This window comes from Macrobrachium nipponense, chromosome 11, assembly GCF_015104395.2.
Source record: "Macrobrachium nipponense isolate FS-2020 chromosome 11, ASM1510439v2, whole genome shotgun sequence".
Classification (NCBI taxonomy): Eukaryota; Metazoa; Arthropoda; class Malacostraca; order Decapoda; family Palaemonidae; genus Macrobrachium; species Macrobrachium nipponense.
This window is the reverse complement of record NC_061087.1, coordinates 13,721,056-13,735,264: the sequence shown is the minus strand read 5'-3', so window position 1 is coordinate 13,735,264 and position 14,209 is coordinate 13,721,056. Positions and strand designations below refer to the sequence as shown.

General features: G+C 38.3%; 1 protein-coding gene across 4 annotated transcripts in view; it reads right to left on the bottom strand.

Moving 5' to 3' along the window:
• Positions 1–14,209, bottom strand: part of LOC135226192 (golgin subfamily A member 3-like) — a 107,622-nt gene that overhangs the window by 65,017 nt on the left and 28,396 nt on the right. The window contains exons 2-3 of one of the 4 annotated variants that reach the window (XM_064265663.1): positions 10,145–10,311; positions 8,734–8,965 (exon numbers count right to left, since the gene is read on the bottom strand). In XM_064265663.1, coding sequence (XP_064121733.1) covers positions 8,734–8,965; positions 10,145–10,264 — 352 coding nt within the window. In that variant the 5' untranslated portion in view covers positions 10,265–10,311. Of the gene's footprint in view, positions 1–8,733; positions 8,966–10,144; positions 10,312–14,209 lie in introns of those variants that run through there. The other 3 variants (XM_064265716.1, XM_064265763.1, XM_064265846.1) reach the window with 3 other exon arrangements.

The window sequence follows — 14,209 nt, the reverse complement described above, 5'->3', positions numbered from 1 at the left end:
ATTATTATGAATTTTATATTTCTTTTGGGTATTAATAAACCAAAACTGTTATTTATCATAATTTAATCATAAATGAAGATCCTTTGCAACACTCTCTCTCTCTCCTTTACTAACTCTGCCAATATCGCCGATATTACAATCTTCTGAACTCTTATTAGAGCAAATTTTCTTCTTCTGAATGTTAGCGAGATGTTTTGCTTGTCTTTTCCTCTTTGGCATGATGAAAACCTTGCCAAAACAAAGAAAAACAGACGTAAAAGCAAGCGAATGTCACAGATGAAACTCAAACGTGTAGTACTTACTTTCATGTTTCTGCTTGCACTGAAGGGTGTAAAGCAGTCTTCCCATCTTACGACTCATAGAATCTCTACAGATGCCATTGCTCACAATTTGTTTAATAGTAACTATCAAAATTTACGATAACAGAAGAAATACTGCACTTTCTTGTACGGATCAATGTTTTTGGCTTATTGAGTTACTTTTATTAATTACCCTGTAACTATGAAAGTAAGAGGAATTTTGACGAAATATTTCGAATACGCATTCTCCATTGCCATACGAAGCGCCATGAATTTTTTCATGATTTTGCATTTTTCGCCCTATACTGGCCAGCCGCTGCCCTCACATGAGGAGCAATTTAAGTAAATTTTAGACAAGTTTCTAAACTAGTAAAATTCTTACCTTATGAAAAAAAATACAGCACACTTCAGAGGAAAGTGAGCTGGTCACTGAAAATTTGGAATTGAGAAGACTTGTCAAAAAACCAAATGTCGTCTCATAAGCAAATAGCAGGATTAAAAAACTTAAAAATGATATTGTTATGATACAATAAAGTTTTATACATACTTACCTGGCAGATATATACATAGCTATTACTCCGTCGTCCGACAGAAATTCGAATTTCGCGGCACACGCGGCAGGTAGGTCAGGTGATCTACCCCCCCGCCACTGGGTGGCGGGAATAGGAACCATACCCATTTTCTAATTCATATTTTTTCTTCCAGCTGTCTCCTGAGAGGAGGCTGGGTGGGTCATTTAATTGTATATATCTGCCAGGTAAGTATGTATAAAACTTTATTGTATCATAACAATATCATTTTTATACATTCAACTTACCTGTCAGATATATACATAGCTGATTCACACCATTGGTGGAGGGTAAAAGACAGCTATTACTGAATAGACAGGTAAACAACATACATTGTAGGTAATAAATAAATAAAACCTTGGTTCCTATGTGTTTAGACGAAGGGTCGACTTCCTAGCTATTGCTAGTAGTCTGCTTCGTCTCAAGAGCCTCAGCGAGGATGTGACCTATGGCTAAGAGTTCTTGTAGATCTGTCAATGGGGTCTTATCCACTTACTTGACAGAATCTAGTGGTCATTTGTCAATGGGGTCTTATCCACTTACACGACAATACACCAATGCCTATTGGCATAATTTAAGGAGCACAACACCGATCCCGATCACCTGATCCTAACACGAGGGTTTGTGCTTAATTCGAAAAGAGCCATCCCCAAACTCATTTCAAATAACCCCAGAAAATAATACACTTATGTTAAAATAAAAAAATAAATAAAAATTTTAATTCACTAGTTAAGGATCAGTGTCGGCTCCCTATCCCAGCAACGCATCCGTGGACACATATAACAAAGAGAGAAGGATCTCTCATAGGCCCACTTGATCTCCTTCGTGCAAAGAGAAGTCAACACAGAGTTGCATCTCCCGTTATTACAGCTAATATGACTCTCACAACATATTGTTATGGAAAGAACAAGAATTGTTAAAAGCTCACACTTCAAGTGCTTTTAATTCTTAGCTGTTTGAAGGAATCATCAAGTTACTCAAGAAGTGCTTTAGAGATTCCACTGTTCCAAAGAAGACCAGGGCTTTCTTTGAAACAGATCTCTTCTGGATGAAACCCAGAGCCTGGCTTGCGCCTGGCTGGTGCCTCGCCCCTGGCTGGCGCCTCGCGCCTGCCTGGCGCCTCGCGCCTGCCTAGGGTCTCGCGCCTGCCTGGCGTCTCACGCCTGGCTGGCGCCTCGCGCCTGGCTGGTGCTTCGCTTGCCTGGCTGGCTCCTCATGCCTGGCGCCTGGCTGACTTCTCCCCACTTGCTGGAGATTCGAGCTTGTTAAGAGTCTCGATGAAAACTGGCGATGTCCACCTCGGACACTTTATTTGCCTGATTTATTCACCTCTAGCGCATCTGCGCCAGATTGGAGGCCTACTCCTTCTCCTCATCAGACAATGACAGTGTTTATTTGGACTGTCTTGCTCTGGCGTCTTTACACCTGTTTGGCATTTGGCGCCTGATTGGCGCTACATTGTCCGAAAGTCTGAACATCCACAATCGCTTATCAGGAGAATGGAAAAGGGTGGAAGAAATTCTTTCACTTTGAGCTTATGGCCTCTGCAACAAGGGGAGGTAATTTTAGTCAGCTACATCCAGTAGACGATAGGAAATCTAATAGTCCGAGAGACCAGTCTTCCTCCGAGGAGGATCATACTTGATACTTCCGTTGCTAACGAGCACTCTTCCTACATGTTGATGAGTTCTCTCGTTGCAAAATCTTCCCTATCCTTGCACGAAGGCAGGGAAAGAGCCTGGAAGTCTAAGGAGAGACTGAGCTGAAATTGGGAGGATTCCCGATTTCTAGCTCTTTAAATATATCTCTTCAAACCTTCTGGGAAGTAGTTTTGAGCCCTCATCGTATTCCAAAGACTCTGTCAGCAAACGTTTAAACCTTATCTTCTATTGTAGATGACAACGTAAATACATTGCCAGGACAACTAATCCTTTATCTGAAAGCGTTGATCCAGGAAAAAAGGTTTTAGTTCTTTTGCCAAACATACCATGCTGGCAGGAACCCATTGCTGAGTCTTTCTAGAATTTGATTCCAGATTCCAAGCCCAAAATCTCACTCGTCCTTTTGGTCGATTAGTACCCAGAGAAACATTGATGAGGAGCAGTTCCATCTTGTCAGAACACGGAATCTGAGGCCCAAATAGGATCCCATGGTAACTATAAGATCTCCTAGTCTTGTCGTATAGAGGTATTGTATAAGATCCCGAAGATCTTAATGATCTGCTATCTCCAATTCCCTTTATAGAGACAGGGTATAGCCTTTTACTGCGTTCTTTGATAGCAGATATATACAAAGGTAATTCTTCCCTCTGAAAGGGAAGAAAAAAAACCGCTATGTGGTTCACAGAGGTATCGGAAGAGGACAGTTTCCTCATTCCCTCTAGCACGATCTGCAGTAATTATATATCTTATCCATGACTACTGTCATTTACTTTGAAACATCCTCTCATTCATGTCCACTTCTGGTCAGTCTGCACACAGACAGACTCAGAGTGGAGAGGTTGTTAAGGTCCATTTAAAATAGATGCTGAAAGAATATTCAGACTGTCTTGGAAAGGACTTCCACAACCTGCTGTGAGAAGAACGTCACCTCTGAGAATCCAACCTCTCTAAGTCTAAAATGAGGCATAACGTATTATCCTCTCTTTCTCTGACGCCCTTTGTCTTACATTCTGTAAAGAGTTTATATTTTAGGGGAAAAAAGACTAAATTTTATTCCCCTTTCTATAACATAAAGATGGCGTATATTGCTACCTCTCTCTTATATTCTTTCTTCCTGACCTCGTGCCTGGGCAACGAGAGAATGGAAAATTCTATCATCGTTATTCTGCAAAACAACAAATTATTATTATCCTATTCTGCTAATAATTGATCCAGGATCGAGGAGAATCATTCAAGATTCCTATCCTAGGACATCAGGCCGTAATAAACGGTTCAGATACTTGAAAGAGCCTCTCACCCAATACTGAGAGCTCCTACGAGTCTTTTCCAGTACCAAAACATTACAAGGTCTCCCTTGTTATATGTTTACATAGGAGTAGGATAATATAATATCCTGTTAATAACAATGAAAGAGGAGAAAGAGGAGCTGCATGGTTCAAGGGACTAGCCGAAACGTGGAATAAAAAAGGGGTTGCCAAGGTCTTTCTAAAACCTGCACCAAGATTAACTTATGAGTCCGATATATTTTCTATCACTTGTCTCATAACGTTGAGGAAAGCGAGAGACCTCTAAAGATATCGGTTCTCTTCACCATGTAAAGGTCTATAAAGCAGAAGAACCCACTTATCCTGACACGTACTACGTTCGCCTGTGCGATATCTAGAATAATTGTCAGTAGAGGGTTGATCTGGCAAAGAAAGTTTCTCCCAAAACAACTCCTCTTGCCAGGAAATAAGTCGCTCACGCGACCACTATATTACCTGACATGAGAAGTCTGTTCTTGTTAGAGACTTCAGCAATTTCAGTTAATCCTGACAAGGGCCACGGCCGCCTGTGCGACAACTTGTGTCCCTGTCAGGAAAAAACTGATCTTGTGTTAGTTCTCAATGAGGAAACTCTTGGAAAGTCTATCTCCAAATACTGAGAAATTGGAGATCCTGATGTCTTGCGCCTGGTTGGCGCCTCGCGCCTGGCTGACGCCTCGTGCCTGGCTGACGCCTCGCGCCTGGCTGGCGCTTCGTGCCTGGCTGGCGCTCGCGCCTGGTTGGCGCTTCACGCCTGGCTGGCGCTTCACGCCTGGCTGGCGCCTATCGCCTGGTTAAAGCCTGGCTGGAGCCTTTATGGCCCATTGCTTGCAACCGTGGTCAGGAAATCTCGATATCAAAATAAGAAGAGGTGCTGTAAGAATCCTATAATTCGACAGTACTTCCATAGTTGGATGTTTCTTCTCAATTTTCCTCTAATTCGAGTATATCGGAAGGGGAATTATTCTTTCCTCGGTTAATTCTTCCGTATCCCCCCCCCCTTTTTTTCCTGAACGAGAAGGACCACTCCAGTGCGAGGGACTGAGTAACTTCCCAGCTCTATGTAGGAAAGCATAATTTGCTCTAAGGTATATCTATTAACTAATTATTTTCTAGTTAGAGCCAGGCGTCTGGCTGGCGCTTATGATTCCTTATGGCATGGTTTGAGGAAAAGGAAGCAGTCTACAGGAAGACTGTTCGTCTTCTTCTTACTAAGAGATCTATGAAGAAGACTTCTCGCAGGTTCTCACAACTCTTTGCAATAAATGTTAGACATACTTTAAGTTATTATCGTCGATCGAGGTTCTCACGGACTCGCAAATTCTTGCATTGCTTTTATTTAATAACTCGCTCAAACGAGAAATATTTTGGATGGTGCTCTTGGCTTATTGCACCAAGCTGGCGCTTCTGGCGCAATTTGCGCCAGGCTGGTGCCTCCTACTAATTATCTTTATGTTATGTGCCAGAACATCTGTGTCTTTATGGTACCCGACATCCTTTCATATGTTAATTCCGTTCTTATTATGAAAAACTTTTATATACTTAGTATAATCCATTCAGGGAAACCATTTCCCACTAAAAGAATGTTTCCCATCCGACTCATACAACTTCTGCGCAATATCCGATTCTAAATACGGTTGTGTCCTTTCTCGAAAGACTTAACCATACCGTAGTCTTGAAGTGAATCTCTATTACATCTCTCTTCTCACTAAGTATGTACTCTAATAAGCCATGCTTTCGTAAGTATGAGTGCATTAAATAATATAATGTTCTGCTGCATTAGAATCCTTTACTCATGTTACCTACGGTAAACAGCATTGAAAGGTTGTAATATCCTTCTTATTGAAAGCTTCTTAACAAAAGGCAGACAATATTTTATTTATGATAGCTTCAGTATTCCCTCAATCCGAGGCTAAGACCACGATTGTAGGGAAGAGATACGGTTAGTTATCCCATTCCGCAGGAGAGAGAGCTGTAAACGACCGCTCACGACTGAGAACACGATGGTACTGCATTCCGTTGGTGACTGGTCTCAAAGCAAAAGCAGTCTTCGAAAGCCGTCTGGCCTTCCCTTTCCAGAGTTGCCTGTTACTCCATTAAATAAAGGAATCTTATAAAATTATTATCGAACTTCAGGAAGTTTTTATATAAGCATAATTAAGCGAACGAGACTTCGACAAGTCTAGAAACTAAATAGGTGTCGTCTAAACAATTCTTTTAAACATATTCCTTCCTAGGAAAGTCCTAGAAGGGTACTGGTAATTCATGGAAACCTCTTCTAACACGAAGAAAAATGTTCTATCCTACTCTCAATCCGATCACTTCTCGAAGACACGATAGCATCATATAACTCATACTCTAGCGTAATAGAATCCTCTATAATACTGTTACATTAAGGTAAACCATATTAATTTAGGAAATTTTGTAAGGATTTCACTTGACCATTATAGCATAAATTTCGGTATGTGTATATGCCTTGCCATACCGTAGTCCTAAGGCGATTTGTCCTAAGCATGGTAGGAGCTAGAAGCTTAAAAGTCATACATATATGCTTTATCACTCAACGATATCCATATAATTCATTCGATTGACGAACAATCTAAATCGTTCTCATCATGATAGATTTATATCTAAAAATGCACATATGGGGAATTTTATTTTGAAATAACTATTTCATACCCCCATGGGATAGCGCTCTCGTCTAGTTGCGAAAAAATGTTCAAACAATGACTTTATCACAAATGTTATTGAATGATCTCTAATATTAGAAGGCGCTAAATCGTCGCCTGATTCCGAAAGGTGGATCGATTACGTAATGTCATTCTCATTTTGAATAATTCTACCAGAAGGCATTATACGAGGATCTTCGCCAATTTCATTCATTCGAAGTTCTTCTATCCATCGAGGAACAGTAGGCATAAAAAGGGAGAAACACTGTTTTAGGATGCCTTTCCAATGGCTATCCCTGGCAGTCTGGGACGCTCTACAGAACCTGCCGAGGGGACGCCTGACCGGTGGGGATTCTCTGAAACCTCCTTACGGTTTTCGACATTCCTTCTCCTCTGGGCTTGTGAGCTTGGAAGAGGTCTAGACCTGAGAGCGAGACAGAGCCGATCAGACGCACCCTCCATTGTAATGGGGGAACACTATACGTATTCATTTCTTACGTTCTAAGAGTTCGCATTTGAACTTTCGTGAAAGTGGATGAGTGTCTACCGAAAACTTCGGTAGTTACACGTCACTAATCTTCGAAATTTTCGAAGTTAATTTTATCAAAAAAAAAACCTAAAAGTTAACAAAAGCGTATGCCGAACCAAAGATCCATTACTTCCCTGTAAAAGTTAGCCCAGACGATCGATGGCGATGAAACACGAAAATCCATCAGGAGGAACTGCAAACGTTGTTTACATTCCAAGCAACAGAAAAAATATGAATTTGAAAACGGGTATGGTTCCTATTCCCGCCACCCAGCGGCGGGGGGGTAGATCACCTGACCTACCTGCCGCGTGTGCCGCGAAATTCGAATTTCTGTCGGACGACGGAGTAATAGCTATGTATATATCTGACAGGTAAGTTGAATGTATAAAAACAATTTTTGGTCACTCCTACTGAAAGTAGCAATTTATAAGTTAATCAGACCTGGAATAAATTCCATATACAGAAATAGGTTATCTACTACATAATCTTCTCACCATCTAACTAGCATAACCTCAACAGAAGCTTAGAGTACACCAGTGGAATTCCGGATTGCACTAAAGTTTGTTGCATCTATGAGGAGGCAGTTTCTGACTGAAAAACATCTGGCAACTGGAGCACAAGCATAAGGCAAGCTAAAGAAGTTGACTAAATCACACGAAAATAACGAAACTGATCTCATGGGGGCTGTAGCAGCTCTGCATAACATTTCTACACTGGTCATGGTAAAATGGAGATTACATACTTAGTCAATTACGATTCCAATCTTGGCTGAATACAAGGAAGATATAATTATCTAGGCTTTTCTAATGGCAATAGAACTCCATGGTCATCTCATTTAGAACTTGCCCAAAATCATTATTTCAACCAAGATAATGAAAAAACACTAAAATGTAACCATGAATGATAAGTATAAAAAGAGTTATCAGGCAAAGCACGATTACATAAAATGGCCCTACTTTCTACTGACAGGATGAAACTGCTTGATCCTGCTTTAATTACCAATTCACCTCTCCTCAAACAGATCCCACATATCATTTACTAAAGCTCAACAACGCATCTTAAAAGAAACTAAAAAAACTTTGAACACTATCTCTAGTTCCAGTAAAACATAACACTATCTCTAGTTCCAGTAAAACATAAATGCTTTACACAAAAAGATTAGGTGCCAAGCAACACACATATCTTTCCCAAGACATAATAGTTACCACTCCTTTCAAAGAAGCAGTGGATTATCACAATAACAAGAACTACAGGGATACTGCACATAATGCAAGCAGTGCCTAAGGTTTTTTGGAGGATTTGTCAACTTCAATTGTATATTACTTTACTACTTCTACCTCGTTGTACGTTTATCATTGTATCTTAATAATTTCCTAAACTTAAAATTTTTTACAAAACCACTACATTACGTATGAGATGTACGGCAATAAACTTCAATCAGCCAAAGCAGTAATAAATTTGAAAAGCAAGACAGGGTAGAAAAGCCTCAAGCAGCACAGCAAGTAATGAACTGTATGTGATAGTACCTCTAACCTCAGCAAATGCTACTTCAATCTGGATGTTTTGCCCACTTCTGAGAGTGGCAGTTTGGGAATTTTGTAAAATTAGGTTTCATTACTATAATAAACAATAAAGGATTAGCTGTCAATCTCTAGTATACACTTGATACAGCTACACAACACTTCATCACACATTTCCATACCAAAAATGTTACGCAATGTACGGCCAGGATGGTAGTAGGGACTAGAAGGGAGGGAGGATGCCTTGTTGACTTCTCCTGTCATCAACTGGCTGGAAGTTTCAGGGGAGGGTGTTGGTGGCTTTGGAGACAAATTCTGAAGCGTACCTTCAGATGCTGAATGATGACTGGTAACAGATGATGGCAAGTTGAAAGACTGCTGAGGTGATGATGGTTCACTGCTTAATTCAATAACCTTTTAAAACAAAATAACAGTGTTACAAAAATGAACCAATAAAAATTCATACTTATTCATATTTATCTTTTTCTTTAATATCTTAAATTATTGTCACAACTGTAAATAGAGAGAAATACGTACGCATTACACTTCATGAACAGCACACATCTACCAAAACCATTTAATATCATATTTTCGACATGTTACATTAGTAATAACTTACACACATGGGGAACTATAACTGTTAAGTGCATCAGCCCTAGTAAGGATTCAAATGTTACCCTATGTTGTAGATAAAATTACAAGGGTTTACTTTAACCATTCAGAAATCCTGGCTAGGACAGACACACATATCAGTTATAATTCCATTCTGATATGTAATATCTATATTGATTCAGTACTAAATAATATTTATGACATTTTTTGTGAGGGACACACACATACATAACTACTATAAAACCTTTATATTTATAACCTCTACAGCATGAACGTTATCATATCATAATGTGATAAACTTGAACAATTTATGAAATACAAAATAATTAAAATATAGTACTGTAGTCTTTCAAGAAGCTGTAAAGAGGGCATTGGCTTCAGTAGTGTTTAGATTATGCATGAAATTCCATGAATAATAATTGTTGTGTGAAAAGAGTAAAATTTTAAATAAAAATATCTGAAAATTACCCCAAAACAACAATTCAGTATAAGTGACAAGGTGTAGGTCACAACACCTATACTCCTTGTTAAATTACAATATGACTATACTCTACAATACAATAAATATGCATGCCCAGTAGAGTATCCCTTCATGATTTTAGTGACATCATCCCTTTTCCAAGCACTAAGATTCCACCGGTACCATTCTTGCAAACGTTTTGGATAACTTCAATTTGTCATTTTGACTTTTTAATTTTTCATGTGTACTCAGCTTCAAAATGACAGCATACTCAAGATCAGTTAAGATGCAGAGCAAAAAAAAAAATTAAAACACTGCTATGTCCATACGCAGTCAATAAGTGATTTGCCAAAGATGAATTTGGGAACCCCTGAAATCTCAAAGGGTTTACAGCTTATGTATCAAACTGCATATATCTTATCTCTTATACACAAGCTACACTCTTCTTATGTAACAGGAAAAATCCAGTACAGTAGCTAGGGAAATATAAAAATTCATAATAAAAAGTAAGACAAACTCACTTTGAAATCTGTCAAAGGATCAACAACAACATCAAAAACTTCTGAACTATTATTAAGGTTGGTTTGTCCATCAAACTGCTGCCCGAGTTTTAGGTTCACATTGTTTCCTCCTGCCTCCATTGTTAGCTCTACCTACGCGAGAAGATGCAGCCTCGCCATTCCTAATCCTAAGGGGGGGGGGGGGGAAAAAAAAGCCTGTTAGTTATGTCAGTCCTAATGATAAAAAAAATAAAAATAAAATGTATGCACAGTGATCATACCGTTCTTTCCTGATCATATCTTAAAAGGAACATGCATGTTCTGTCATTCCATAGACCAATTCATATACGTAATAGCTTTTCAGTACGTATTTTTGGAGGCATAATTAACAGTACTACATATCGTTTGTCTGTTTGTATGGAGTTTTTACGTTGCATGGAACCAGTGGGTATTCAGCAACGGGACCAACGGCTTTACGTGCCTTCTGGATAACGTCGAGAGTGAACTTCTATCACCAGAAATACACATCTCTAACACCTCAGTGGAATGTCCGAGAATCGAACTCGCGGCTACCGAGGTGGCAGGTCAAGACCATACCAATCACGCCACTGAGGCACTTAACAGTACATACTAATTGATGCCCATGAGAGAGAACCTCCAAGGTGGTTAGTGATATCATGAAACAAAATCATTACTTACAGTTTCACAAAGGCTCAAATTAATAAAAAGAAGACCTTCCCAGTGCTGAGAATGTTGAAGGATAGTATGCATTAAAAGTTAAGAGATTGGTAGTTTTTTTTTTAACTGGAGGGAAACACCGCAGTGGATCCATCGTCACCGCGTGGATCAGCCTTATTCATTCTATATTTAATTGGTGAAACAAGAATACAATTACATCTTTAAGTTATACCATTCAAAAGATTGAAGTTGTGATATATGGAAGCGCCATACGAACTAAAACAGGCATGTGAGGTCTTTGTAAAATATGTTTTCAAGGCAGTTTTTAAATCCAATATGGCGTCCACCGACTGAGATGCCGTTCGTAACCGCAAAGGATCCAACATCTTTCCCAGCACTAATTTGAACAATATTAGCGTATATATGTAACATTTCTTGATCTTACTCAAAATTGCAGTTGTAATCAGCACAATAAAACAACATTTTGTTGCCTATATTAGTGAAAGTATGAAACTTCTTATTCCCGGGGTCATGGTTTGAACTGAAATTCACTTTTACCTTGAAATCGGTGGTTTTATCTTACTGCCATCACAAGTGGAACTCCACAGTTCTTATTTGATTTTAATTATACATGTTTTGGTCTTAATTCACTTCAAATTGCACTTGAACTACATTGCGGTTCCTGGTTCCTAAGCGCTCACTCCACAAAAACAGTTGCGGGCAGCACACGACTAAATGGTTTATGAGGTGCAAAGCTTTATTCCCTTTATTGTTTACTTTACTCATTATTTAGTTTAACTTTTCTTGGTTTCTTCAAAATGTTTATTTAATTCATGTCTATTATCCCTTTTTTGCAACCAAATTAACCCCCAAAAATTACAGATATTTCTAAAGTAGATACGAGCAGACAATGGCAAAATCTCATCGTTGCCAATTTAGTGGAACTTCACACATACGCCAATGCATTTACAAACTGTTTCCATGAATTCTAGTTGTCATAGCACTGCAATAATGATAAAATTGTTTTAATATGTATATATACTACAAATAGATACGCTAATTTCACTTATTTCCTCGGTTTTGTGTAAGTCTTATACCCAGTTTGGAGGGTAAGCACATACCAATTGGCAACTGATAATAGCAGAGCACGAAAAATGCCGTAGGTACTGTTCACAGCAAAACTGTTGAATAATTGAGTTAGGAATCTATTTACTTTTTCAACAACGAATATTTTCAAGTTAATAATCATGAATATGTAAAAAAATTTATGCAATTCATGACCTTATACTGCCGTTTAACTATTTATTTAAATAATTATCTAGTGCACGCTTCTTCTTCTTCTTCTTCTACCAAAACATCGTAGTTTCCTTGGATAAGACAGGGTTGGTGTCATTGTTGATGATTATTGTGAAAAAAGTTCCCCAGCGTCTATGGGTACAAGTGGTGTGCGGATTTAGCACATGGAATGGAAAGTTTGAAAGGAAAGTTTATTGACACAAGCGACTCCGCAAACATCGAGATGGCGTCAATCTTCTAGAGTGTTGGTGTTATAAGTAAAAATTTCGAAAGCGTCATGGAGGTATGTTTGTGCTGGGCATGGCTAGACTTTCATTAACCTCTGTTTAATATTAAAATATGACCTTAATTTCTAACTTTGGAGAAAATACTTCGAAAAGATAGTAGAGGTATCGAGCTGTTGCTCTCACCACCGATGACTCGTGACTGGTACCCATCTCTGGTGTCAGGACATGTTAAAGTACTTTTTCGAAGGGTGGATCCACATGCGGTGAAAACTGGATCTGCTATTCCAGTCAATTGTTTCCCCTATAGCAATTAGGAATTTTGGCTTGTGGTACCACAAAATGCATAACTCCCATTTGATAATGGTGACTGCAGCACTTCATGTACGTACTACACAGAAATATACGAAATGGTCTATGTAATACCACATCATACAAGTTTCTATTGAGCACAATTTCAGATAAGCTTGTTGATAATCAAGGAAAGACTTTATCATCACTCTGTACTCTTTGTCATGCAACCAAATACGTATCAAATTTTGTTGTAAATGAGTCTAAATTGTAGCCCTTTGTACTTATAACTTAATTTTTTTTTTAAGGGTCAACTACTTCACAATCTGAGGATCTGTCATGATCATTCATACTCAAAAAATGTGTATACATCTTATTGGTAATTCAAATTAAATTAAGGGTTTCATATATCGACTGGGAAGATGACATGATGCAGAACTTCAAATGGAGACCAAGTGGGGTACATATCTACTTAGTAATGTATGTCAGTGGTTGAGGTACTAAGTTTTTTATCCCTTCGTTTCGTTCTTGTCAATTTTTCTAAATGGAAAATAGTTTTATGCAATTATATAACATGTTGTTCTACAGATATCGGTGACTTTTTCTAACACCATTACATAAGATTTCTTCCATCTTCAAAAAGAAAAAAAATATTAATAAGGCATGAATCTTGCATCAGACAGGTGAATGAAAAATTATGAAACTGGCAATTCTAATTTGTGCAACTCTATAGTGAACCCCCTGTATTTGCATTCTCAAGATTCGCAGACTCAGCAGTTCACAGGTTCCTCTATGGATCATGTCTACCCAATCATTACTCGCAGAAAATTCCCCTATTCACCATATTTTTCAGAGAAATATTAATTAATGTATTTTCACAACTTCATGACTAAATGCACTTTTTGTGATAAAACTATCAAAATATTCAGTTAAAAGCATTTTTAGAGGTATTTTTCTTTTGTTTGAACTATCAAAACAGGCAGTTCTATATGTTTTTTGAGGGATTGTCGTACTCGCGGATTTTAGCTATTTGTGGGGGGGAGGGGTGTCTGGAATGGATCCCCAGCAAATACGTCCGGGAAGTTCACTATACAGGCTAGTTTTTGGTTATGTACAGATGATGTTATTGTGAATGCTGTTTTACTTACTGTATCATTAGAAACTCAAAATAAACAAAATAACAAGGCCAATTTTATATCATGTTTTTTCCTAAACATGTAGCCCAAAAGGGAAACCACTGATTTGTTTACGTGTCATTGCCAATCACAAACAACCCCTAACAACAATACGATACTGTATGATAATTATCGTTCATATGACTAAATTGTTCTAAATAGTTGTATGTAATCCAAAGTTGTGTTATTTACCACCAAAATGATAATAAATTTTTCATGAAAAATTAATATTATATTATTCTAAATGTTATTACTACCATACTTACACTACCATTAGAATTTCTGAAAGATTACTGAAAGATAAAGGTTGCTGTGAGTGCAACCATAACTCAATGTTTACATTTTCTCAGCTGGGCTCACATGGATAAAAGTTGATTTCATTAAAAGGGAATTATTCCTCGAATATGCCATTAATATATACT